The 24,267-nt window shown below is 40.2% G+C and overlaps 1 protein-coding gene across 1 annotated transcript in view; it reads right to left on the bottom strand.

The window, feature by feature from the left end:
- LOC130016241 (histone-arginine methyltransferase CARM1-like) overlaps nt 1–24,267 on the bottom strand; it is a 327,432-nt gene that overhangs the window by 132,590 nt on the left and 170,575 nt on the right. Inside the window, exons 3-4 of the mRNA XM_056106917.1 lie at nt 5,578–5,687; nt 4,187–4,291 (exon numbers count right to left, since the gene is read on the bottom strand). Of these exons, the coding sequence (XP_055962892.1) occupies nt 4,187–4,291; nt 5,578–5,687 (215 nt within the window). The remainder of the gene's footprint in view (nt 1–4,186; nt 4,292–5,577; nt 5,688–24,267) is intronic.

Below are 24,267 nucleotides of genomic sequence, written 5' to 3'. Positions count from 1 at the left end.
ACATCCTGAACTCAATTCAACAGGAACGGGCATCAGGTTGTGGACAAGAAGGTATTTCCAGGGTGGTTTCAGCATCAGGAAAAGGAACTTCTGATGCTCAGAATGCAAAAAATGCTGCTTTCTCTTTGCACCTTCTTCTTGTTCTCTTTCCCCCTCTTTCCTGCTTCTTCTGTCCCCTTTTATTCTTTCCTTTCCTTTTCCCCTTTGGCTTTTCCTCCCCTACCTCCCTCACAGTAGAGACTACCTCAGTCTTCATGATGCAAAAGCATGAGAGAGTATCTACCTCTGTATTCAATGGTATTGTTTTTCCCAAAATTTGAGGTCAATGGCCACTGTCTCTTGTCTCTCTTTATCCACCCTGCTTGACTATATACAGGTAAAATTATGGGGGTGCATGGCAAAGTGAGTTTCATGGTCAAAGATTGGTGTGAAGAAGAATTACTAGGAAGATCATGGAAAGGAAAGCTTAGCAAAAAAACAATCCCATGCAGTTTTTGCTTTGTTTTTAAATTAAATTCCTGATGTCCTCTTCACCCATACTTGCATGGGTCTGGACTTAAATAGCACATCAAAATGCAGAAATATCCACCCAAGTGCTGGATTGCCCCCTGGGTAACATACACATGCAGAGGATCCAAATCGCCTTGCCAAAATTTTAAAAACTAGATCAATATATAAGTCACTGCCCTCTGAAGACCCACTGGTGGGATGAAACTTCCAATCTGAAACTAACCAGGTTGCACAGTGAGGGAAACAAAAATTTCAACAAGACTGGAAGTCTCATAATTCTCAAAATACCTGCAATAACATGAAATATTTCTTGGAATATGAAGTATAATGAAAATCTCAAATTCCTGGGAGAAGAGAATCAATCTACTTAAGCTGGCACAACAGTGGCATAGATGTTTTAATAATCAGACAAAACCTTTCAAGGAGCTATTATGAAAATAAAATTCCAGCCAGAAATTATGTACATATAAAACCAAGGGGAAAAAAGAAAATTTCCATTCAGAAGTAGATAATATAGAGTCAAGTATAAATTTCGGAACTGAAAAATACAATTACCCCTCATAACAAATATTTGTAGATTTATTTATTTATAGGGTTCAATAGCAAGACAGAGATGACTCAGGGCGGGGAGAAGCCTTAGCAAATGAATAACTATAAAGAGACTATCACTACTTTGTAACTCTGATCTCTGCTTTAACTATCTGTTGCTGCATCCAAGGCCATATTTCAATGTTCTTGTGTACACCGATAACCATAGGACAAAGTTTTCCCCTCAATTCTTGGGAAAGTCTGGGCAGGTTCTCCGCAATTCTTGCCTGGACTCCCACATTTTTATTTTCCTACTGAGTTGGAGGGTTATTTGGATTGGAAAGTCCAAAATGGTGTCTCACTCGTAAGTCTGGGAGGGACTTAATGCTGGCTATTAGCTGCGATGCCAGTTCTCCATGTGACCTTACTACTACCTACTTTTTAATAGTATGGTTATCACAGTCCTCCATGAAGTCCTTAGCTCTGAAACTTACACATTGTCTCTTTTTCAAATTCGACTCATCAAAACACATCACAAAGAGAGTCTGAGAACAGATGACTGGTTAAAGAAACTTTGGTACCTCTACACAATGGAGTACTATGTTGCTGTTAGAAAAGACGAAGTCATGAAATTTACATACAAGTGGTGCTACGTGGAAAGTATCATGCTAAGCGAAATGAGTCAGAAAGAGAGGAACAGACATAGAAAGATTGCATTCATCTGGGGAATATAAAGTAACAAAGTAGGAGACTAACTACCAAGAATAGCCGAGATAAGTACGAGGAGGTTCACTCCATGGCTTGGAGGCCAGCCGCACATGCTAGGGGAAAAGAGAGCTCAGATAGAGAAGGGAGCACCAAATAAAGGGTGCTGGGAAGATCTGCCCAGGATGGGAGATGCATGCTGAAAGTAGTCTATAGACCGAACATGGTTGTCACCCAATGTCTTTTCTGCAGACCACAACACCCAAAAGGAGAGAGAGAACAAAAGGGAATGCCCTGCCACCGAGGCAGGGTGGGATGGGGGATGAGGGGTGGGAGGGATACTGGGACTTGTGGTGGTGGAAAATGGGCACTGGAGGGATGGATACTCGATCATTGTATAACTGAAACTAAAGCACAAAAATCTGTAAGTCTACGACTGTACCTCATGGTGTTTCACTAATAAAAATTAAAAAAATAAATAAATAAAAATTTTAAAAAAGAGAGCATAGAGATAAGGTAAAAAAAATGTGGACTTTCACTTGATTAACAGATACCTGGCTCTGAAAACGGGCAGAGACATGGGGACACATGCGTCACTGGGATCATTAGCTGAATGGTCTACCAGAAGTTTCCCGGAGAAATCAAGCTGCAGATTTCAAAGGGCATGAGCCCACAATTACTATGACAGCCAAATAATTTATGAGGTTCTGGAAAGATTGGTGTTTTGTCTAAGACAAATCTAGTTAGTAGGAATATACGAAACTAGATCCTGAGATGTTGATTTCATTAATCAATGCTCTTGTTCTGAGATGAGCTGCTTAGTATTTTGAACATTGGCTTTTAATAGGCAGGAGAATAATGGGCAGCATTTGTCTAATGTGTCAGTAATCATTTACCAACCAGATCATCTGTGTGAAGGAAATAAATTCAGGCATTTGTGGAATCCATGAAAAAAAAATCAGTAAAGAGACTCAGTACAAGCTATTCATTACTTAGCAATAAAACCACTAACTTGTTACATGCATCAAAATATAGTACATTCAATCTCTTCAGCTCTTGGCAATCAAAGTTTAATTTATTTATTGAGGTAAAATACACATGACATAAAATGAACCATTAACTACTTTAAAGTGCACAATTCGCTAGCATTTAGTATATTTTGTTGTGCAACCAACATCTCTATCAAGTTTGAAGATATTTTCATAACCTCAAATACACCCAGCACCCATTAAGCATCCACTCCCAACTACCCCATCCTCTCCAGCCTCTGGAGACCCGAAGTCATATTTCTCTCTACAGATTTGACTATTCTGGTAGATTAGTATAAATGGAATCATGTGTATGAGCTTTATGTACTGACTCTCTTTGACTTAGCACATTTTGGGGGTTCATTCACACCGAATCATATATTAGCATTCCATTCCCTTTATACATTCCATGTATAAGTTTGAGTAAAATAAATATGAATAACTTTAGTAAGAACATAACATTTTTTCTTCTTATATTTATTTATTGAATCACTGTGGGAAAAGTTACTAAGCTTTCAGGTTTAAGTCTCGGTCATACAATGATCAAACACCTTTCCCTTCACCAGTACTCATTTTTCACCACCAAGAACCCCAATATACCCCCCTCCTACCCCTCCCAATGCCTGTGAGGAAGCTGATTTACACTTAACTCTTCTCTACATTGATTACATTCATTATTTTGACAAAAGATGCACCATTATTGTTTAAAATTTTCCCTCCAACAATCAGAATTGCTGAAAAGGCATTGTGAAATACTTTGTTTTCTATAACTGGTTATGGGAATCATATAATGTCACGCTGCCGCGATTTTGGATTTCTGCAAAGAGACAGATAATTATGAGATTGGTTTCTGTGCATCTGGTGTTATGGCTGTGCCAGAGAGCCGCTTGTGGGGGGCAACTCCTGACTTCGGTAGGGCATGAAGGACGAGCTGGTACCGCCCCCCTCCCCATGAGACTGCAGTTGCCCCGTCACCGCCGGCTCATACCTGGCTTTCCTATAAACTCTGAGGCGGTGGCCACCCTGCTGCCGGAGGGGTAGGGGGGAAGGTGGAAGGGAGCAATACCCTTTCCCTCCTGGGGATGCATGGTGCCATATGTTAATGAGAACATAACATTTTTTTCTTCACCTATTCGACAGTAAATGGGTCATTAGGTCATTTCCATTTTTGTTCGGCTACTGCAAATAGTACTACTATAAACCTGTTAGTAGTTGTAGTAGCAGTAATTAAATATCTGTCTTTAATTATTTTGGCTATGGAATTAGAAATGGAATGACTGGGTAATATGTATCTATCAAGACTTAATTCTAAGTTTTGACAAGGGTGTTTATTTTTCTTTATTTTTTCCCACGTCTTCTACCTTGACAATGTTTCTTAAAATGGCTTGAGATTAATAACCCACTGTCAACATTACCTTGTCTCTGAAGTCGATATGGTTCTGGAGGATGGCTCTGTGGTAAGTGGCTGTCCTCACAAAATCTTGCATCATATTCTGCTGCTGGGAAATGCAACCATAAAACTGTAAGGAAAGACAAGAGTAGGAAGAGTCAACAACCTACAAGACAACTCCTTTCTGAGCTTTTGCTTCTTACAATGCCCTTGACCGAGGCAGCACTAGCAGAGAAGTTTGAGGCTCTGAGAGATACTATGGTCTCTATATACTGAAGGCTCCAAACCTATCCTGCCTACTGCCTGCTTCTCAGACACTTACTCAGCAGCTCTTTTGAAATCTCCCTTCTCTAAAGGATCAAACAGAAAGAACACCCCAACTTTATGCAAAGCTACTGAGACCTTTGGATTGCTCTAGTACCCCTTTACCCTGGGGGCTGAGATGGTGCAGTATCGCCAATTTCTGGAAATACTTAGAATCTAAACAAATCCCAAACTCGGATAGCTCGTCCATCCAATATATTTAGGCCTGGAAATCGACTAGATGGGTATTTAGGGTGTCCCTTCCCAAACCAGTAAGTGTGAGAAGGTACAGATAGAAAAAAAGTCAAGAAAGAAATGGCCAGGGCTAAAAGGATGGGGGAAAAATTGACTTCATGAATCAGGAGAGGGAAACAGAACTAGGTACAGATCCTGAGAGAGGGTGGGCCTGGGGTAGAAGGTAGTGATGGTGGCGATTTCCGTGACTCAAGGCACTTGGTGATATATGCAGTACAGATAAATCCATGAGCACTGACAATTCAGGAATAAATATCAGTACTGTAACTGTTACCATTTGGTTGAATGTTTTATGTGCCAGGCAGGTATTGTGTCAAGTGCTTCAAATATACCACTTCATCAAATTTTTGTTTGTTTATGGATCACATCTGACAGTACTCCTGGCTCTGTGTTGAGGAATAACACCTGGTGAGGCTTGGGGGACCATATGCCGTACCAGGGTGGAACACAGGTTGGCCAAGTGCAAGGCAAGTGCCTTGACCGGCTCTACTATCTTTCCAGCCCTACCTCATAAATTCATATCACCACAACACTCAGATGAATTCTCTTCCTCAGCTGGAGAAACTGAGGCTTGGACAGATACAACAATGTTTCCAAGTGCTGAGAGCTTGGTAAGTGGCTAAGAGAGCATTCCATTTCACAGGCTGGGACCATGATGGTCAGGAGAGCAAACTCTGAGAACACACAGTACAATGGTCATCTTCCCTCCACTCACTACCTGGCCTGGATCTAACCAGAGGGGCGGGTGCCTTTGTATGTGCATGTGTGTGTGTGTGTGTGTGTGTGTGTGTGTGTGTGTGTGTGTGTGTGTGTGTGTCTTTGAACCAAGTCAATTCAATCCAGGCCAACTTCCCTGACCTGGAAGTATTGTGTAGCTGACGCCTCTTCGGTCCGCTGGCTGAACACTGAGTATTCTTCTTTTTTCTCCTTCCAGCATCTTTTTAAGGTCTTTGAAAATGTGCTGAATTCTGCAAGGAGAGAAAGCAGATTCATTTCTATACCTGGAAAACTAAAGACGAGAATTCACCATTGCTCTCCGCTAAATTCCAACTGAGAAAATATTAGAAGATTAAAATGGCAATTCATCCCTGAACACAGGCACGGTAGAGAATGGCAAGGTGGGAATGGGTGCTGCTCCGAGGTGTGACGCCCTTATTTACACTTGTCAGCCATATTTGCATTCAGAAATGTCAAGTGAGAGAGCATAATGGAGCAGAGACAGAGCCGGGGCTCATTGAAATCTCCTAGTACAGTGCTTGCAAAGTTCACGGCTTTATTCTCAGTAAGTACCCTGGGGAAGGTTGGAAACAGGAAACAAATTAGATCTATCTCTCTCTATATATATATATGTGAATACCAAATGTATATGTATATAAATGCAGACACACATGTAATCTCATTCTATTATCATAGTTACAGAGTTTTATTTTTCACATTTAGTATTCTCCAGGCACATATCGAAAAGGTAAAATAAATAGCTCCCTAGCTGTTTGAATACAAGGGAATGCTTTCTCCATTATTTGAGGGAAATAATACGGAGAGAAGGCTCAAAAAATCCCAGAAGTGCTATGTACTAAGAAATAACACGGCGTGCACAGTTTTCAAATTCTGTGACTTAGGCCTCAGACACATCTCTCAAATACTGTCCTGTGGTCCTCACGGCCTGTCAGCACTCCCTTCCTCACCTATGGAGCCGTGACTGGGTCTCTGCCCTGTAGCACACATTGGGTCATTAATGCTCACAGATACTCTACATTCACTATAAGCTCAGGTCTGTCCTAGTCCATCTACCTTCGCACAGATACAATCTATTTCCCCCCTCCCTCTCTTCCTGGGGATGCACAAGCTACCTTATTCCAGCCTGCCACACTGAAGCCCTTACAGATCCTCTAGTCGACCCAGTTCAGGACTGGTTTCTTGGCATTCAACTCTCTATCACTTCTATTTCATTTAATTTTTTAAATTTTTATCTTTATTGAATCACCGTGAGATTGGAGGCTCCTTCAGGGTCAGGGGAATGAGACCCATCATTGTTACTGGGTTTTGGCATAGCAAATAGACCACGGGGAGCTTGCCAGACTCTGCCGTGCGGGCAGGATACACTCGGTAGCCTGTCGGGTTCTCCAAGAGAGAGAAGTAGACAATAAGAGGTTGCATGGCCGCGAATGTAAAATCTCAGGGGTAGAACGAATGGAGACGTTTGGTGCCTGCTGGAGGAAATCAATGAACAACAAGATGACAGTGATACAGTGATACACCATGAGTTACAGTTACTTACAAAGCTTTCGTGTTTGAGTTTCAGTGAAACAATTTATCAAACATCCATCCCTCTACCAGTGCACATTTTCCACCACCAATGTGCCCCAATTCTCCCCACCCCCGCCACTGCTCCATCTCAACCCTCCCCCTGCCTCTAGGCAGACAATTTCCATATTTCATTTAGATTTTAACATCAAAATCCTATCCATTCTCCCAGATTCAGTTCAACCAAAATTCCTATTTTTACCTCTGTTTGTATTCATACAGAGGCAAAATTAGTTCTGATAATAAAGTAGATTTTAACAATTTACTAGAGATCAGAATCACCTGGAAGATTTTTTAAAAAAAGTCAGAGGAAGAAAGACAAATGCTAGGTGAGTTCGCTCATGTGTGGAGTAATAAGAAACAAAGCAAAGGAAGGGACAACTTGCAATAAAAACGGGCCCTTGACCTGTGACAACAGAACTGAAGTTCCCAAATGGAGAGAGGGTGGACTAAAACAGAAAGACAGGACGGATGATGACACTTTAACGGTGGTAATGGTTCGGTGACTTTTCCAAAAGCATAAACATTTGTGCTATCAAAAACCATGTGACCTCAGCATTAATTAAATTAAAATTAAAACAAGCAAGAAGAAAAAGAGGAGGGTCAGGAAGAGAAGAAGGAAACGAAATGTAGTGGTTTCTCTCCTTTTGCTTTCAGTCTTAAATTTGATACTGGGTTAGTTAGGGGGCTGGAGCGATAGCACAGCGGTAGGGCATTTGCCTTGCACACAGCCAACATGGCCCACCTGAGTTCAATTCCTCTGCCCCTCTCGGAGAGCCCGGCAAGCTACCAAGAATATCTCACCCGCACGGCAAAGCCTGGCAAGCTGCCCGTGACGTATTCGATATGCCAGACACAGTAACAAGTCTCATGATGGAGACGTTACTGGGCCCGCTCGAGCAAATTGATGAACAACGGGAGGACCGTGACCGTGGGTTAGTTTAAGCTTGCCTTCACAGAAGTGGGAATATTTCCCACATGCAAAAAGAATAGTGATTGTTCTCAAGAGCATAAAGAAGCCCATCTGAATAAAAGGCAAGCAGCCCATGCGACTGGCTGTGTTCTTTGTGCCACAGTATCTTTATAAAGCACAAATCACAATCACAAATCATCCTGTTATTCGTCGATTGCCTCGAGCAGGCCCCAGTAACGTCTCCTTCATCCTAGCCCTGAGATTATATTCAAGGCTCTTTAGGAGAATGAGACCCATCATTGTTACTGGTATTTGGCATATTGGGTACGACACAGGGAGTTTGCCAGACTCTGCCGTGTGGGCAGGTTACATTCGGTAGCCTGCCAGTTTGTCCAAAGTAGGAATGAGATAATAAGATGTCATAATAAGATGTTGCACGGCCGCATTCGGCCGTGCGGTCCCGGGAGCTGGTTTTTATAGTCACTGATTACACGGCGCCAGGGGGCCAGTTTATAAAAAAAATTATAAAGCAATGATCTCTTTTCTCCCTCCTTGTGTATTTTGGTGAAATGTGTGTTATGAGAGATCACTGTGCTTTGTACTTGAACCATTTAAAAAAGCTCACTTCATAAAATAGTAGCTATGCAAGATGGCATGCCCTTATCCCACTGTGATGATGTTAAATTAATGGTTATACCTGACATTTTTCGTTTTCTTCCGTCTGCTGTAAATACAGTAAGTTCTCACTTAATTTCGACCCGAAGCAAAAGACATTATAGGGAAACAAAGTGCCCGACTAATGTCATTCATTGAATGTGGACAGTGATTATTTTCTCTTTATCAAAATTCTAACAATATGACACTGAATGAAACCACATCATTCAAGGACCTGGTGTGGCTATTTCTTCAATATCTCCTCACCTGACCTCATGATCCCCATATTTGATGGAAGCTGGAATAATGGACTTGTATTCAATTTACCCCACAATAGAATTATAAAGTACATCTTGGATTTCTTTAGAATGAATTCTCACTTTCACCAAAAAAACTTATAAAAATAAAATTTTTATTTTATTTTGGAGACTTTATAAAATTTTTTTGATTGTCCTAGATTAATTAACAAACTTTTAATTAAACCAAGTGCCTTGATCAGGGGAAAAAAATGTAAAATGTGACGGGGTCAGAGTGACAGTACAGCAGGTAATGTTCATGCAGCCTGGCACGTGGCCAACCTGGACTCAATCCCCTGAGAAACATCAGGAGTGATTCCTGAGTGCAGAGCCAGAATCTCTGAGTATTGCCAGATGTGACCCCTCCCAAAACAACAACAATAACATCAACAACAAATTGAAATGTGGATGTTGAACCTATACCCAGAAATGCAATGGGCAGAGAAAAAAAACATCTGTTCAAAAGCACCCAGGGTGAGTTGTCACACGAAGCCAGGAATGAAAACCTCAAATCTTATGCTCTCAGTTAACCATTGTATTTCATAGTTTATTGAATTTCTTAAAAAAAAATTCCATTTATTTAACTCTTTTATTTTCACAGTTCAAGTCTTACTTATTTTTTTCCAGAACACAGTGCCAAACAGTCATTCAATAAAAAGGTGTAATACATAAATTCAATAAATTTGAGAAAGTGACTACTCAACTTGCCGAAACGACATTTAATTGATGAGGCAGCCCAAGAGATATATAGGTGCTAGGTGCAGGAAGTATCATCTGTTTAGATTTACAAGATGTCTTGAAAACTGATGAAGTAACTCATAAATGTCCATTTTAATTTATAAGCCCTTACCTGGCTACTATTATCATATGGATTTCCCTTTTATAAAAACACTTGTTAAATATTACTTAAGATTTGATCTCAGTTATGGGGTTTTTGTTCTTTATCTTTTGCAAGTATATCTTTATGAAGGATGCCAATAATAATGTTTAAATAACTGTGATATCAATACAAAAAGTATTATAAATTGCTAAATACAGTCAAACAAAAATGACAGGCCTACTGTATGTTATTAATTGTTATTTTAACATTTTATATACATTTTATACACATGGCATATTCGATATGCCAAAAATAGTAACAATAACGGGTCTCATTCCCCTGACCCCAAAAGAGCCTCAAATATAGCAGAGTTGGGAAGAACAAGAGTCTCCTGTTCAAATCTCAGGGCTGGGACAAATGGAGACGTTACTGGCACCCACTCGAGCAAGTTGATGAACAACGGGATGACAGTGCTACAGTGCGTATACATTTTTTGGGTACATATTCTTTAGGGGAGGGTGTCTGTATGCGCACATGTGTAAAATTTCTTCTCTACAAATTGCGTCAAATTATTTTATAACCATTTCAGACACTCTATATTACTTTCCAAGTGATTAAATATTCTCCTCCACCTTATAAGCAGTGAGAATATGCCTTTTTACTTGTATGGAAGTATCCCAATTTTGCTAATTCCTTATGGCGGGATTCCAAAGGCCCAGCCCAGGTCTACTGTACCAGAAGAGTAGAGGTCAGCATCTGTCTTTTAAACTGTTCCTATTGATTCTGATGAGAAGACATTTTTGAGAACCCAAATTAGTAGGCTTTGAAATATTCATGCACTAAGAATGCAATAGTTTCATATGAAATCAACAGACTCATCAATATTTCTGTTCTTTTATGACTTTTCTCTTTTGACTTTTTTTTTTACAATTAGAAAGTAATTTGCATGTAACTTAAAAATATTAAAAACAGAACTGCAGAAAGAAAGCCACAAGTGGGAACCAATTCTCAAGACAATACCACTAATAGTATTTTGGGATAAAATCTTCACTTACTTTTCCTTGATTTTTAAAAATCTATTTATGTCGCCAGAAAGACTGTACAGGGTTAAGGCATTTGTCTTGCCCTTTTTAGATTCCCAACACCAATATGGTCCTCTGAGCACTGCCAGAGTGATTCCTGATTACAAAGACAGGAGTAACCCCTGAGCACCACTGGGTGTGGCCCCCAAACAAAAACCAAAAAAACCTATTTCGATATCATTTATGATGGGAGTAATCTGCTTATTATTTTATAACCCGCCTTTTCACTGGGCTGGAGTGATAGCACAGCAGTAGGGCGTTTGCCTTGCACGCAGCCAACATGGCCCACCCGAGTTCAATTCCTCCACCCCGCTCAGAGAGCCCGGTAAGCTACCGAGAGTATCTCGCCCACACAGCAAAGCCTGGCAAGCTCCCAGTGACGTATTCGATATGCCAGACACAGTAACAATAAAGTCTCACAATGGAGACGTTACTGGGCCCGCTCGAGCAAATCAATGAACAACGGGAGGACAGTGGCAGTTGACAGTGCCTTTTCACTGAACAATATCATGTTAGTTTTCCCTATGGCAATATCTTTCACATAAATCACACACAAATTTCTTTCATTGTTGTGTCATTTTGCTCTTCTTTCCACTCTTGTTCTTAAAGAAAATATTAGAGACAGTAGATAATTTCAGCAGGGTTTTCTATTATGTTCTTTCAAATTCTGCTTCTAATTATTTGCTTGTCAAATTTTACTAAAGGTAAAAAAAGGCTGTTAAACACATTTCTGATATTAGCACATCAGTAGGTGTTTGCCTTGCAGGTAGCCGATCTGGCTGACCCAGGATCGATTCCTCTGCCCCTCTCGAAGAGCCCGGCAAGCTACAGAGAGTATCTTGCCCTCACAGCAAAGCCTGGCAAGCTACCCTTGACGTATTTGATATGCCAAACACAGTAACAACTGTCACTGTCACTGTCCTCCCGTTGTTCATCAATTTGCTCGAGCGGGCCCAGTAACGTCTCCATTGGAGACTTTGTTGTTACTGTGTCTGGCATATCGAATACATCACGGATGGCTTGCCAGGCTCTGCCGTGTGGGCGAGATACTCTCGGTAGCTTGCCCGGCTCTCTGAGAGGGGTGGAGGAATCGAACTCGGGTCGGCCATGTTGGCTGCGTGCAAGGCAAACGCCCTACTGCTGTGCTATCGCTCCAGCCCTTACAGTAACAACAAGTTTCACAATGGAGATGTTACTGGGCCTGCTTGAGCAACTTGATGAACAACAGGAGAACACTGCTACAGTGCTACAGTGCTAATTTTTCTCTTAAAAATAAAAGTACTGTAGCACTGTCCTCTCGTTGTTCATTGATTTGCTCGAGCAGGCACCGGTAATGTCTCACAACAAATTGTGAGACTTGTTGTTACTATTTTTTGCATATCGAATATGTCATGAGGCACTTGCCAAGCTTTGCCGGGCGGGCGAGATGCTCTCGGTACCTTGCTGGGCTCTCGGAGAAGGCTGGAAGAATTGAACGTGGGTCAGCCACATGCAAGGCAAATTCCTTACCCGCTGTGCTATTGCTCCAGTCTAATAATAATAATAATAATAATAATAATAATAATAATAATAATGCATCAATTATCATCAGTGAACAGAGGAATCCAAGGGGAGGAAACTGTGGCAACAAATCATTTCCAGTCCTTTCTGAAATAAGGCCGCTGGAAAAATAAGAGACAAAATCTTAAATATCTTTAAATTTTTGAACAAAAACTCAGCAAACTGAGCAGGTTTAGAGGAATACAATGTGCACCTAAACACAACAAATAGACAAACCCACTGCTAACATCATACAAAACAGTAAAAAGATTAAAGTTTTTCTCCTATAATTAGTAATAAACAAGGGGTACATACTCTCTCCATTTTATTCAACAAGTAACAGAAATCATATCCAGGGCAATTAGACAAAAAAAAAACAGTATCCATCCAAATCATAAAAGAAACAGTGAAACTGTCTCTATTTGTAGATGACATGATATTATGTAAAGTTAACCCTAAAAACTCCACCAAAAAATATATTAGAGCTACTCAATGAGCTTAGTAAAATTACGGGGTACAAAATACACAAAAATTGTATATCTGTATACTTACAAAAAACTGACATAAAGAGAAATGTAAAAGTAATACTATTTCTAAGACCATCAAAGAGAATAAGCTACCCAGAAGCAAAGTTAGCCAAAGAGGTAGTAGACCTCCTTAACTGAAAATTATAAGACATCGATGAAAGAAATTGGGAACAAAAGTAAATGTGAAGATGTTTTGTGGTTATGTATTAGTAAAATTAACATTTTAAAGTGTCCATAGTACCTAAAGAAATCAACATATTTATCACTATCAAAATTTCACTGGCACTTTTCACAGAGATGGCAAAAAGGTAATCCTAAAATCTCTATGAAATCACAAGAGGTCCAACCTAAATTGCAAAGGCAACGTTCAGAAAGAAAAGTTGGAAGAATCAAACTTTGTAACTGTCAACAACAGTGGTCAAATATAAACAGTGAGGTGTAGCAGCACTGCACCAATAAAACAATAATATTAGGTCTATTAAAATTTTTAAAAAACATTTCAATGGCTACTTGGTACATATGCCTAGCCACACTTAATCAGGGAAATGCAATATGCAATGAGATAGCACCTCACAACAATTAGAAATGGTTGTTATTTAAAAGAGAAAAGGACCAGAGATATTCTGGTTCAGGTCTCAATGCCACAGGCCCCACCTCATCCCTGAGCACCACAGGGTGTGATCCTGATGATCCCAAGCACTGAACTGCCTGGGATCACAACACAGTATCAGACCCAGGGTTGGCTTAGAATGGTTGTGGTGGCTTCCCCACCCTCCACTCCTCTCTCTCTCTCTCTCTCTCTCTCTCTCTCTCTCTCTCACACACACACACACACACACACATACACAAACACACACAGACAGGAGATACACTGTTAAGAATGTGTAGGAAAGGCCAGCCACTCTCCTCATCGACCATCATCCAGATCACACAGCTACCTCTCCCAGAAGGGAGCATAACATGAGGCCCCCATAGCCATGCCACCAGACTCCGCGCCAGGCTTTTTCACTCGGGGGTGCCCCACAGGGGGACCGATGAGAGCCCTCCCTGCCCCAAGGGACCCAGATCTGGCAGCCAAAAACCTCCTCAACCCAACCACCACCACGCTCAAAGCCACTCCCCATATGCTCGGGCCAAGCCTCACATGTGAGTGAACATATTTCTGGACTGTGTTACACAGCATCAGACACTCCCTACCCATTCTCCGTAATTCCCACACCCTATTTGATGGGGTTCATATAGTAGGCAACAAATCATAAAGGGAAATAGATATATGCATATATACATATTTTCAAATATATATGCCAAAGTTCACATCACTCAAACTTTAACAACATATTAGTGATATCCTATAGAACGCCCTAATGGCTCCTGCCAAAACAGAACAAGCTTCACACTGTTTTCTGTATGAAAACATTTTTGTAAACATATTCAGTAGTTCTTCATAACAGACAATACGAAATATATTATTTCAGTTGTGTTTTGGGACAGGGCTTGGGGCTTGGGATGGAAACATCTCGAATTTGGTGGTGGGAATGTGTAATGGTGGTGGGATTGGTGTTTGGATATTAAATGTAATCAAATATTGTGAATTAATTTATAAAATAAAAAAATTTTTTAAAGAATGTGTAGGAAAGAGAATCTTTTTTAGCTATTTATTGGAAGGTGCATTGGTACAATGCAGAAAACAGCAGAAATTTCATAAGTAAAAAGTTAAGATGCTAGCCTATCAAGTAATCTCACTTCTCACATATGCTAAGGAAATAAAAATGGATATTGAAGAGATATCTCCACTCCCACGTTTGTTGCAGCATTATTTGCAATAGTCAAATATTTCTAGAAATAGCATCTCTCACGAATGAAGATGTGGTATAAAATATGTAGCACTGTAGCACTGTCCTCTCGTTGTTCATTGATTTTCTCGAGCAGGTACCAGTAACGTCTTTATTGTGAGACTTGTTATTACTGTTTTTGGCATATCAAATACACCACGGGGAGCTTCCCAGGCTTCGCCGTGCAGGTGGGATACTCTTGGTAGCTTGCCAGGCTCTTTGAGAGGGGCTGAGGAATCGAACCCAGGTCGGCCGCATGCAAGGCAAAAGCCCTACCCACTGTGCTATCACTCCAGCCCTTAAAATATGTGAATAATGGAATATTACTCAATCATGATGAATGAAAAGGAATCCGGTGGTAGATGAAATGAATCAGGTCAAAAAAAGACAAACACTCTATGATCACATTTAAATGTGGAATCTGTTTTAAAATGAAACTTATGGATAGACCCTCTGATCAATGGTTCAGAATTGAATACCCTATAACAAAACGCCATATATATAGGCAGTTAATTTTCAATAAGGGAGCTGAGAACAGAAATGGATTAAAGATAGCATCTTTAGCAATTGGTGTTAGGAAAACTAAATAAGATCATGAAAGTAATTAAAGCTGGATCCATATATTAGACATCACACAAAAGTCAGTTAAAAGTCAATCAAAGACCTTAAGATATAGCAGAAATTATAAAGCAGATTGAGGAGAATATAGGGAGAATATTTCAAGATTAGGACATCAGAGTTGTCGCCAATGATCTGATACTTCTGGCAAGGCAACACAATAAAAAAAAAAGTGGGACTACATAAAATCAAAGAGCTTCTGAATGGCAAAGGGATCATAACCTAAAACTAAATGACAGCTAAATGAATGGGGAAAATATTTGCTTTCAACACATCAGATAAAGGTTTGATACCCAGAATATATAAGTACTCACAGAGATCAGCCAAATAAATAAATTACCCTATAAAAAATGGGAAGGGGAAATGAATAGACACTTCTCCGAGGAAGACCAGAGAATGGCCAGTAGGTACATGAAAAAAATGATCAGTATCACTTATCATCAGAGAAATTCAAATCAAGATGACAATTAGATACTATGTCACACCAGCGAGAATGGCACACAACAAAAATAGGAAGAACAGCTGGTGTTGGCAGGGATATGGTGATAAAGGAACTCTCATTTATTGCAGGTGGGAATGTTGTCTGGTAAAACTTCTGTGGTAAACAGTATGGAGAGTTCTTAGTAAATTCAGAATTGTACTGTCGTATGACCCAGCAACTCCACTTTTGGGCATTTACCCCAGGACATAAAGACTCTCTCAAAAGGACGAGTGCAGAGCATCATCCAATGCTCCTTTCCATACAATAGGTAAGAAATGGAGTTAACCTAGGTATCCAACTCCAACTAAATGGATTATGAAGATGTAGTATATATACACTTGTCCAAGAATGAATTACAGGCCAAAAGGTGAAAAGGTTGAAATTCACTGTTTTCAGCTAAAAACTGAAAAAGATTGATGATGAAATATATAATCTGGTAACTATGTGCTAACATTACAACGTGCAACTGAAGTTTGCCAAGAAGGTAGAGATTAAGGGTTGTTATTAAAACACAAAATAAAATTCTCATATTTAGAGAACCCTAAAGCCTCTACCAAGAAACTTCTAGAAACTATAGATTTGTATACTAAAGTCGCAGGCTATAAAATCAATACCCAAAAATCCATGGCTTTCCTATACACAAATAATGAAAGACAGGAACGTGACAAGAAAAAAATCAATCCCGCTCACAATCATGCCTCAGAAAATCAATTAACTTGGAATCAGCTTAACTAAGGAGGTAAAGGACCTCCTTTCAGTTTCAGTTCTCAGAAGAAAACTACAAAACGCTACTTCAGGAAATAAAAAACGACAAAAGGAAATGGAAACATATCCCCTTGCTCATGGACTGGGAGAATGAACTGTCAAAATGGTAATACTCCCTAAAGTATTATACAGATTCAATGTGATACCTATAAGGATACCCATGACATTGTTCAAAGAAATGGATCAAACACTCGGAACAACAACCCCCCACGAATAGCTAAAACAATTCTTGGGAAAAAGAAAATGGGAGGCATCACCTTCCCCAACCTCGAACTCTACTACAAAGCGATAATAATTAAAACAGCATGGTACTGGAACAAAGGCAGAGTCACAGACCAATGGAATAGGGTGGAATATCCTTACACACATACTCAAACATATGATCAGCTAATCTTTGATAAGGGAGCAAAAAATGTGAAGTGGATCAAGGAAATCTTCTTTAACAAATGGTGCTGGCAAAACTGGAGACAGCTACATGCAAAAAAATGGGCTCAGACCTCTACCTAACACCATGCACAAAAGTATGATCAAAATGGATTAAAGACCTCAACATCAGATCAGAATTCATAAGGTACATTGAAAAACAAGGTTGGCAAAACCCTCTATGACATCGAATCTAAAGGTCTCTTCAAAGATGAGATGCCACTGACCAAACAAGTGGAAACGGAGATAAACAAATGGGTCTATCTTATACTAAGAAGCTTCTGCACTTCAAAAGGTACTGTGGCCAGAATACAAAATCAATCTACAGAATGTGAAAGGATATTCACTCAATACCCATCTGATAAGGGGCTGATATCAAGGATATCCAAGGCACTGGTTGAACTCTACAAGAAGAAAACATCCAAACCCATCAGAAAATGGTGGGATGGAATGAACTGAAACTTTCTCAAAGATGAAATCCTAATGGCCTAAAAGGCACATGAAAAAATGCTCTTCATCACTAATCATCAGGGAGATGCAGATCAAAACAACAATGAGACATCATCTCACACCACAGAGACTGGCACCCATCCAAAAGAACAAAAGCAACAGGTGTTAGTGTGGATGTGGCGAGAAAGGGACCCTCCTTCACCACTGTGAGAACGCTGACTGGTTGAACCCTTTTGGAAAACCATATGGACGCTTCTCAAAAAATTAGAAATTGAGCTCCCATTTCCATCCAGCAATACCACTTCTGGGAATATATCCCAGAGATGCAAAAAAAGCATAGTAGAAATATGCACTTGTATGTTCATTGCAGCACTGTTTACGAGAGCCAGAATCTGGAAAAAAAAAAACCACATGCCCGAAAACAGTTGACTGGTTAAAGAAACTGTGGTACATCTACACAATGGAATACTATGCAGCTGTTAGAAAAAATGAAGTCATGAAATCTGCATATAAGTGGATCAACATAGAAAGCATCAAGTTAAGTGAAATGACTTTTAAAAATATTTTATTTTTTATTTTTATTCAGGAAATGGTTCTTAAGTTCGCATGTTTTCAGGGCACAATGTCACCTCTCCTCCAAATGTTCACTGCCATGCAATGCCCACCAGCAAAGTAATGATATTTTTCTACCACTGTCCATTGAATCCTCTTCAGCCTTTCACTCCCTCCCACCTTTGGCAATATCAGTTCTGGAGTCAAGATCACAATGGTTGCATTCTTTTGGATTTGTATGTTCTTTTTATTCTTTTAAAAGTCTGGTTAAAATCTGGTTGTAGTCAAAATATTGCTTTTTAAACTTTGGTACATCTACACAATGGAGTACTATGCAGCTGTTAGAAAAGATGAAGTCATGAAATTTACATACAAGTGGTTCTACATGGAAAGTATCATGCTAAGCGAAATGAGTCAGAAAGAAAGGGACAGACATAGAAAGATTGCATTCATCTGGGGAACAAAAAGTAACAAAATAGGAGACTAACACCCAAGAATAGCTGAGATAAGTACCAGGAGGATTACTCTATGGCTCTGACTTTTGGGCCAGATTTGGCAGTTCTCAGGGGTCACTGCCAGAGATGCCAGGGATCAAACTTGGGCTTCTTGCATGCAAAGCATCTATTCAGGCTCTTTGAGCAATTTCCCCAGCTTTCTCCTTTGCTTCATTTCTTTATATCACACAGATAAATGAAATCATCAGTATATGTCTTCTTCTTTCAGTTTCCTTCTTTTAGCATGTTACAGACTTAATCTCTCCTGTTTCATGCATGTTACTGCGAGACAAAAGATCTTATCTTTTTATAGCTGAATAGTATTCCACTGTGTATATAGATCGCCACTTTTTTTAAAAGTTGTAAGTATTGTTTATTTATTAAAAATTATTAAGACACCTGATTTTCAATGTTGTTCACTATATAGTTGTTTCTAACACGAATCCCACCACCAATGTCCCTTCCCTCCACCAGAGTCCTCAGGTTTCCTACCTCTCCCCAGCCCACCCCCCTGACAGGCATAAAACGAATTTCCTTCATATTGCTTGCTCCAACAAAACTTAAAGAACTGGCAAGGGGAATTATCAGAAAATAAATCAACTCAATTCAATTTGTAATGACTGATTGTTACATGATTTTAACCTTTGTAAAGAAATTAAAATAATTTCATATAATATAGTATACTGTTACTCTCATTTACTTAACTAAGTTTCAACTCTGGCTTCTAAAATACATTGCATCAAATTTTAATTTGTACTTGGATTATATTGCACTAATCATTATTGCAGGCACATAACAAATTTATTTCATATTACTTGGTTCAGAAAACCCAAAAGAATAAAAAATATAATTACCATAAAATAATCAATAAAAATAAATTTGTGATGATTAATTGATAAAAGTTATTAATCCTTCTTAATGACAATGAGGGGCTGGATTTTATAGTCTCTGAGTTTTGGCCGTTGATGGGATTACACGGCGCCACGGGGCCAGATGGTGGGTGTGACCCCCACCTACTGGAATTTGGAGGATCTGGGTGGAGGATGCTCGACTCCAATTCGAGTAGGCTTGGAGGTCTCGGCCCCGGAACCCGCGTGGCTTTGTCCCTCTGCCGGTACCTTCATGTGTGCAGAGAGTGGTCTCAGCATGGTGGTGGCTGGTCCTGGAGGTCTTCGGCTGCCGGAGCCCTGGTCGGGGCGGGGAGGAAAGCTCAATCCGCGCGACATCTTATCAAGACATCTTTTTATGACATCTTATTATCTCATTCCTACTTTGGACAAACTGGCAGGCTATCGAATGTAGCCTGCCCACAGGGCAGAGTCTGGCAAACTCCCCGTGGCTTACCAAATATGCCAAATACCAGTAACAATGATGGGTCTCATTCTCCTAAAGAGCCTTGAATATAATCTCAGGGCTAGGATGAAAGAGACGTTACTGGGGCCTGCTCGAGGCAATCGACGAATAACAGGATGATGAATGAATGAAATGAAATGACAATGAGGACAATGACAACCATATGCAACATTTAGTGAGTACTCTCTTATTGCTTCTTACAAAACTGGTTTCAAGGCCATGAAATCCCTAAGTTGTTGCCTGTTCACAAAGCTCTGTACAGTTCCTTCAAATCTGAATAAAATTTTTTAAAAAACTGGATAGAGTATTCTAGGGGTGGTGCTCATTTTGTTTAGACCACAACTTGTTTGTTTGTTTGTTGTTTTTTTGTTTTATTAGTGAAACACCATGAGGTACAGTTGTAGACTCACAAGTTGTTGTGCTTGGGTCTCAGTTATACAATGATGGTGTACCCATCCCACCACCAGTGCCCATTCTCCACCACCACTGATTCCAGTATCCCTCCCACCCCTCATCCCCCATCCCACCCTGCCTCTGTGGCAGGGCATTCCCTTTTGTTCTCTCTCTCCTTTTGGGTACTGTGTAGACCACAACTTTTTTTTGTCTACTAATCTGCCATTGGGCAATTGGTTTGTTCACATATTCTGGTTATTTTAAATAGTACTGCAACAAACATGGAGTGCACTTATAGTTTTTAAATTAGTATTTATGTATTCATTGGACAGGTAAGTTATGAGACGCCATGATGGATCCACTCAGATGTATGATGCATCAATTTTTAATATTTTGGGAAATGTTCATACTGTTTTCCAGAGTCCAGGCCAGTTTGTATTTCCACCAACAGTGTGTAAAGGAGGGCTGCTGTTTCTGCACACTGCAAACTATAATGGCTTCTGGCTTTTTGATGTAGGTCTTTCTCACAGGTGTGAGCTGACTCCTCATTATCATACAGTTGCTGTTCCATAATAATATGTGATAAAGAACATATTTTTATTAATTCTGTTGGCCATTTGTGTACCTTCTTTGGTGAAGCATCTGTTCATCTCTTCTTCCCTTATTTTTGAGGGAGCTATTTTTGTTATTATAGCTGAGTTCTGTGACAGCTTTCTATACATTTTTCCCATTAAAAAGGATATCTATTCATGTTAGTACAAGTGACCTTTAATAGTACAGAAGCTTTTTAGTTTGATGTTATTCATTTAGCTTTGCTTTTGTTTCCCTGGCTGATGAAGTCACATCCCTGAAAGACATCCCTCACGTCACTATCATGGAAAGTTTTGCCTGTTTTCTATAATGCATCTTTGGTTACAGTCAGTCTCCTGCCCCTGCGCCTGGCTGTTCCTCACCGGGGTCCCTTGGAGGGGAGCGGGTTGAGCTTTCCTCCCCACCCCGACCAGGGCTCCGGCAGCCGAAGACCTCCAGGACCAGCCACCACCATGCTGAGACCACTCTCCGCACACATGAAGGTACTGGCAGAGGGACAAAGCCACGCGGGTTCCAGGGCCGAGATCTCCAAGCCTACTCGAATTAGAGTCGAGCATCCTCCACCCAGAGCCTCCAAATTCCAGTAGGCGGGGGTCACACCCACCACCTGTCCCCCTGGCGCCGTGTAATCCCATCAGCGGCCAAGACCGCATTCGCAGCCGCGCGACATCTTATCAGAACATCTGGACAAACTTGCAGGCTATCGAATATAGCCTGCCCACAGGGCAGAGTCTGGCAAACTCCCCGTTGCGCACTAAATATGCCAAATACCAGTAACAATGATGGGTCTCATTCTCCTAAAAAGCCTTGAATATAATCTCAGGGCTAGGATGAAAGAGACGTTACTGGGGCCTGCTCGAGGCAATCGACGATTAACAGGATGATGAATGAATGAATGAATGGTTACAGGTCTAATATCCAACTTCTTAATCTGTTTTGAGTAACTTCTGTCCATGGTGGGATAGAGATATAATTTTACTCTTTTTTATGTGGCTATTCAGTTTTCTCAATGCCATTTATTGAAGAGATTTTTTTTCCTTTCTATTTTATGCTCATGATCTCTTGGTGATAACTTAATTCTTTATATATGTGAGGATTTTGTTCCAGGATCTCAATATTATTCTTTTGATCTGTGTGCATATTTAAATTCCAATACCACACCGTCTAAAATAAGATCTAGAACAAGCTGGATTTTTTTCTTAAATTTTTATTAGTGAAATTTTATACCATGAGGTACAGTTGTAGACTTACAAATTTTTGGGCTTGGGTTTCATTATACAATGATCGAATACCAATCCCTCCACTAGATTCTATTCTCCACCACCACAAGTCCCAGTATCCCTCCCATCCCCCATACCCCCATCCCACTCTACCTCTGTGGCAGGGCATTTCCTTTTGTTATTTCTCTCCTTTTGAGTACTGTGGTTTACAAAAGAGACACTGAGTGGCAATCTTGTTCGGTCTATAGTCTACTCTCATCATGCATTTCCCATCCTGAGAGGAACCTCCAAACACCCTTTATTTGGTGCTCCCTTCTCTATCTGAGATGCCTTTTCCCCTAGCGTGTGTGGCTGTCCTCCAAGCCATGGAGCAAAATTTCTGGTACTAATCTCGGCCATTCTTGGATGTTAGTCCCTATTTTGTTACTTTATGTTCCCCAGATGAATGCAGTCTTTCTATGTCTGTCCCTCTCTTTCTGACTCATTTTGCTTAGCATGATACTTTCCATGTAGTACTACTTGTATGTAAATTTCATGACTTCATCTTTTCTAACAGCTACATAGTACTCCATTGTGTAGATGTACCAAAGTTTCTTTAACCAGTCATCTGTTCTCGGCAACTCAAGTTTTTTCCAGATTCTAGCTATTGTAAAGAGTGCTGCAAATGAACAAACAAGTGCAGATGTCACTTCAACTATACTTTTTTGCCTCTCTGGGATATCACAGGTGGATTTTTTATATAGTTTTTTATTTAATTAAAGAACTGTGATTTACAAAATTATTAGTAATAAAGTTGCTAAGGTTACTAAGAACTCTCCATACAGTTTTCCACAGGAGTTGCATCAGATAACATTCCCACAAGCAGTGATAGTTGAGTTTCAGGTATATAATATTTCAACACCAATCCCACAACCAGTGTCAACTTCCCTCCACCAGTGTTCCTTTCTTCCCTCCCCTCCCCAAATTAGGTAATGAAATACCTCCCAATTTCTTGTTTCGCAGTATGGATTTGGCTATTCGTGGTCTTTTTCGAATTTAGACAAACTTTATTATTGTCTTTTCTAGATCCTAAAAGAACATTGCAAAACAGCTGGATTTTCTATGAAGATCACCAATGGTTTCCAGGAGAAAATGTAAAAGAAGAGTCCCAGCAAAGCTATGTATCACACCAATAACCACACATAATCTTCCACTAACAAACACTATTTTTGAAGTATCATTGTACTGTTTTCTGTTTGAAGGGAAAGGGGCAATTTGGAGGTCAAACTCAACTGTGCTCAGAAGTCCCTCTGACTCTGTACTTAGAGATCATTCCCTGCAGTGCCAAGGACCACATGTAGTGCTGGCGGTTGACCATGTGCAAGGCAAGCACCCTATCTGCTGTACACTAGCTGTCTAGCCCTGTTTGCTATATTTTTCAAGAAGTTCAGTCTTCCTGTCTTATAGACACTATACGCCCAATCTGATAATTCTGACTCAGAGAACATATTTGACAGACCCCCCCCCCCCCCAAAAAAAAAGGAACACACTTGAGGGATATTTATGGCGTTTAGAAAACCAGGAATGTCTTGGCAAGTTCAGGAATCAGCTTAAATGATGTCCTATCTATGGTAAATTGTGTCACAAACTGAAGCTTCAAGAGGAATGAAGCTCACCCTGATTTTAATTTAATAGTAAAAAAATATCTACACATAAGGATAATGTTGGCGTTTGCATATACTGTATAAAAATACCCAAACAACCACTCATCCTTTAAAGGGAAAAGAGCTGCTTTGTCTTCCAAGGTCCGGAGGATGCCTCAGGGGCTTGCAGGGCATGCTGAAAGTAGACTATAAACCAAACATGATTGTCACCTATTGCCTCTTTTGCAAACCACAACACCCAATAAAAGAGAGAACAAAAGGGAATGCCCTGCCACAGAGGCAGGGTAGGATGGGGGGGACAGGGGGTGGGAGGGATGCTGGGAACCATGGTGGTGGGAAATGGGCACTGGTGGAGGGATGGGTATTTGATCATTTTATAATCGAAACCCAAGCACAAAAATTTGTAAGTCTACAACTGGACCTCATGATGTCTCACTAATAAAATATAAAAAAAATTTTAAAAAAATAACACAGCCCCCCCCCCAAAAAAAAATAAAATAAAGGGAAAAGAAATGAGCTGTGAACTCCTGTTCCCTCGGCCTTCGTGTGAAAACTCTCTGGCATCATTGCTGCAGCAGATAAACTCTTGTGCTCACGC

This window comes from Sorex fumeus, unplaced genomic scaffold (genome assembly GCF_029834395.1).
Source record: "Sorex fumeus unplaced genomic scaffold, SorFum_2.1 ptg000149l, whole genome shotgun sequence".
Classification (NCBI taxonomy): domain Eukaryota; kingdom Metazoa; phylum Chordata; class Mammalia; order Eulipotyphla; family Soricidae; genus Sorex; species Sorex fumeus.
Note: the sequence above shows the minus strand (reverse complement) of the source record. Positions and strands in the feature narration are given on the sequence as shown.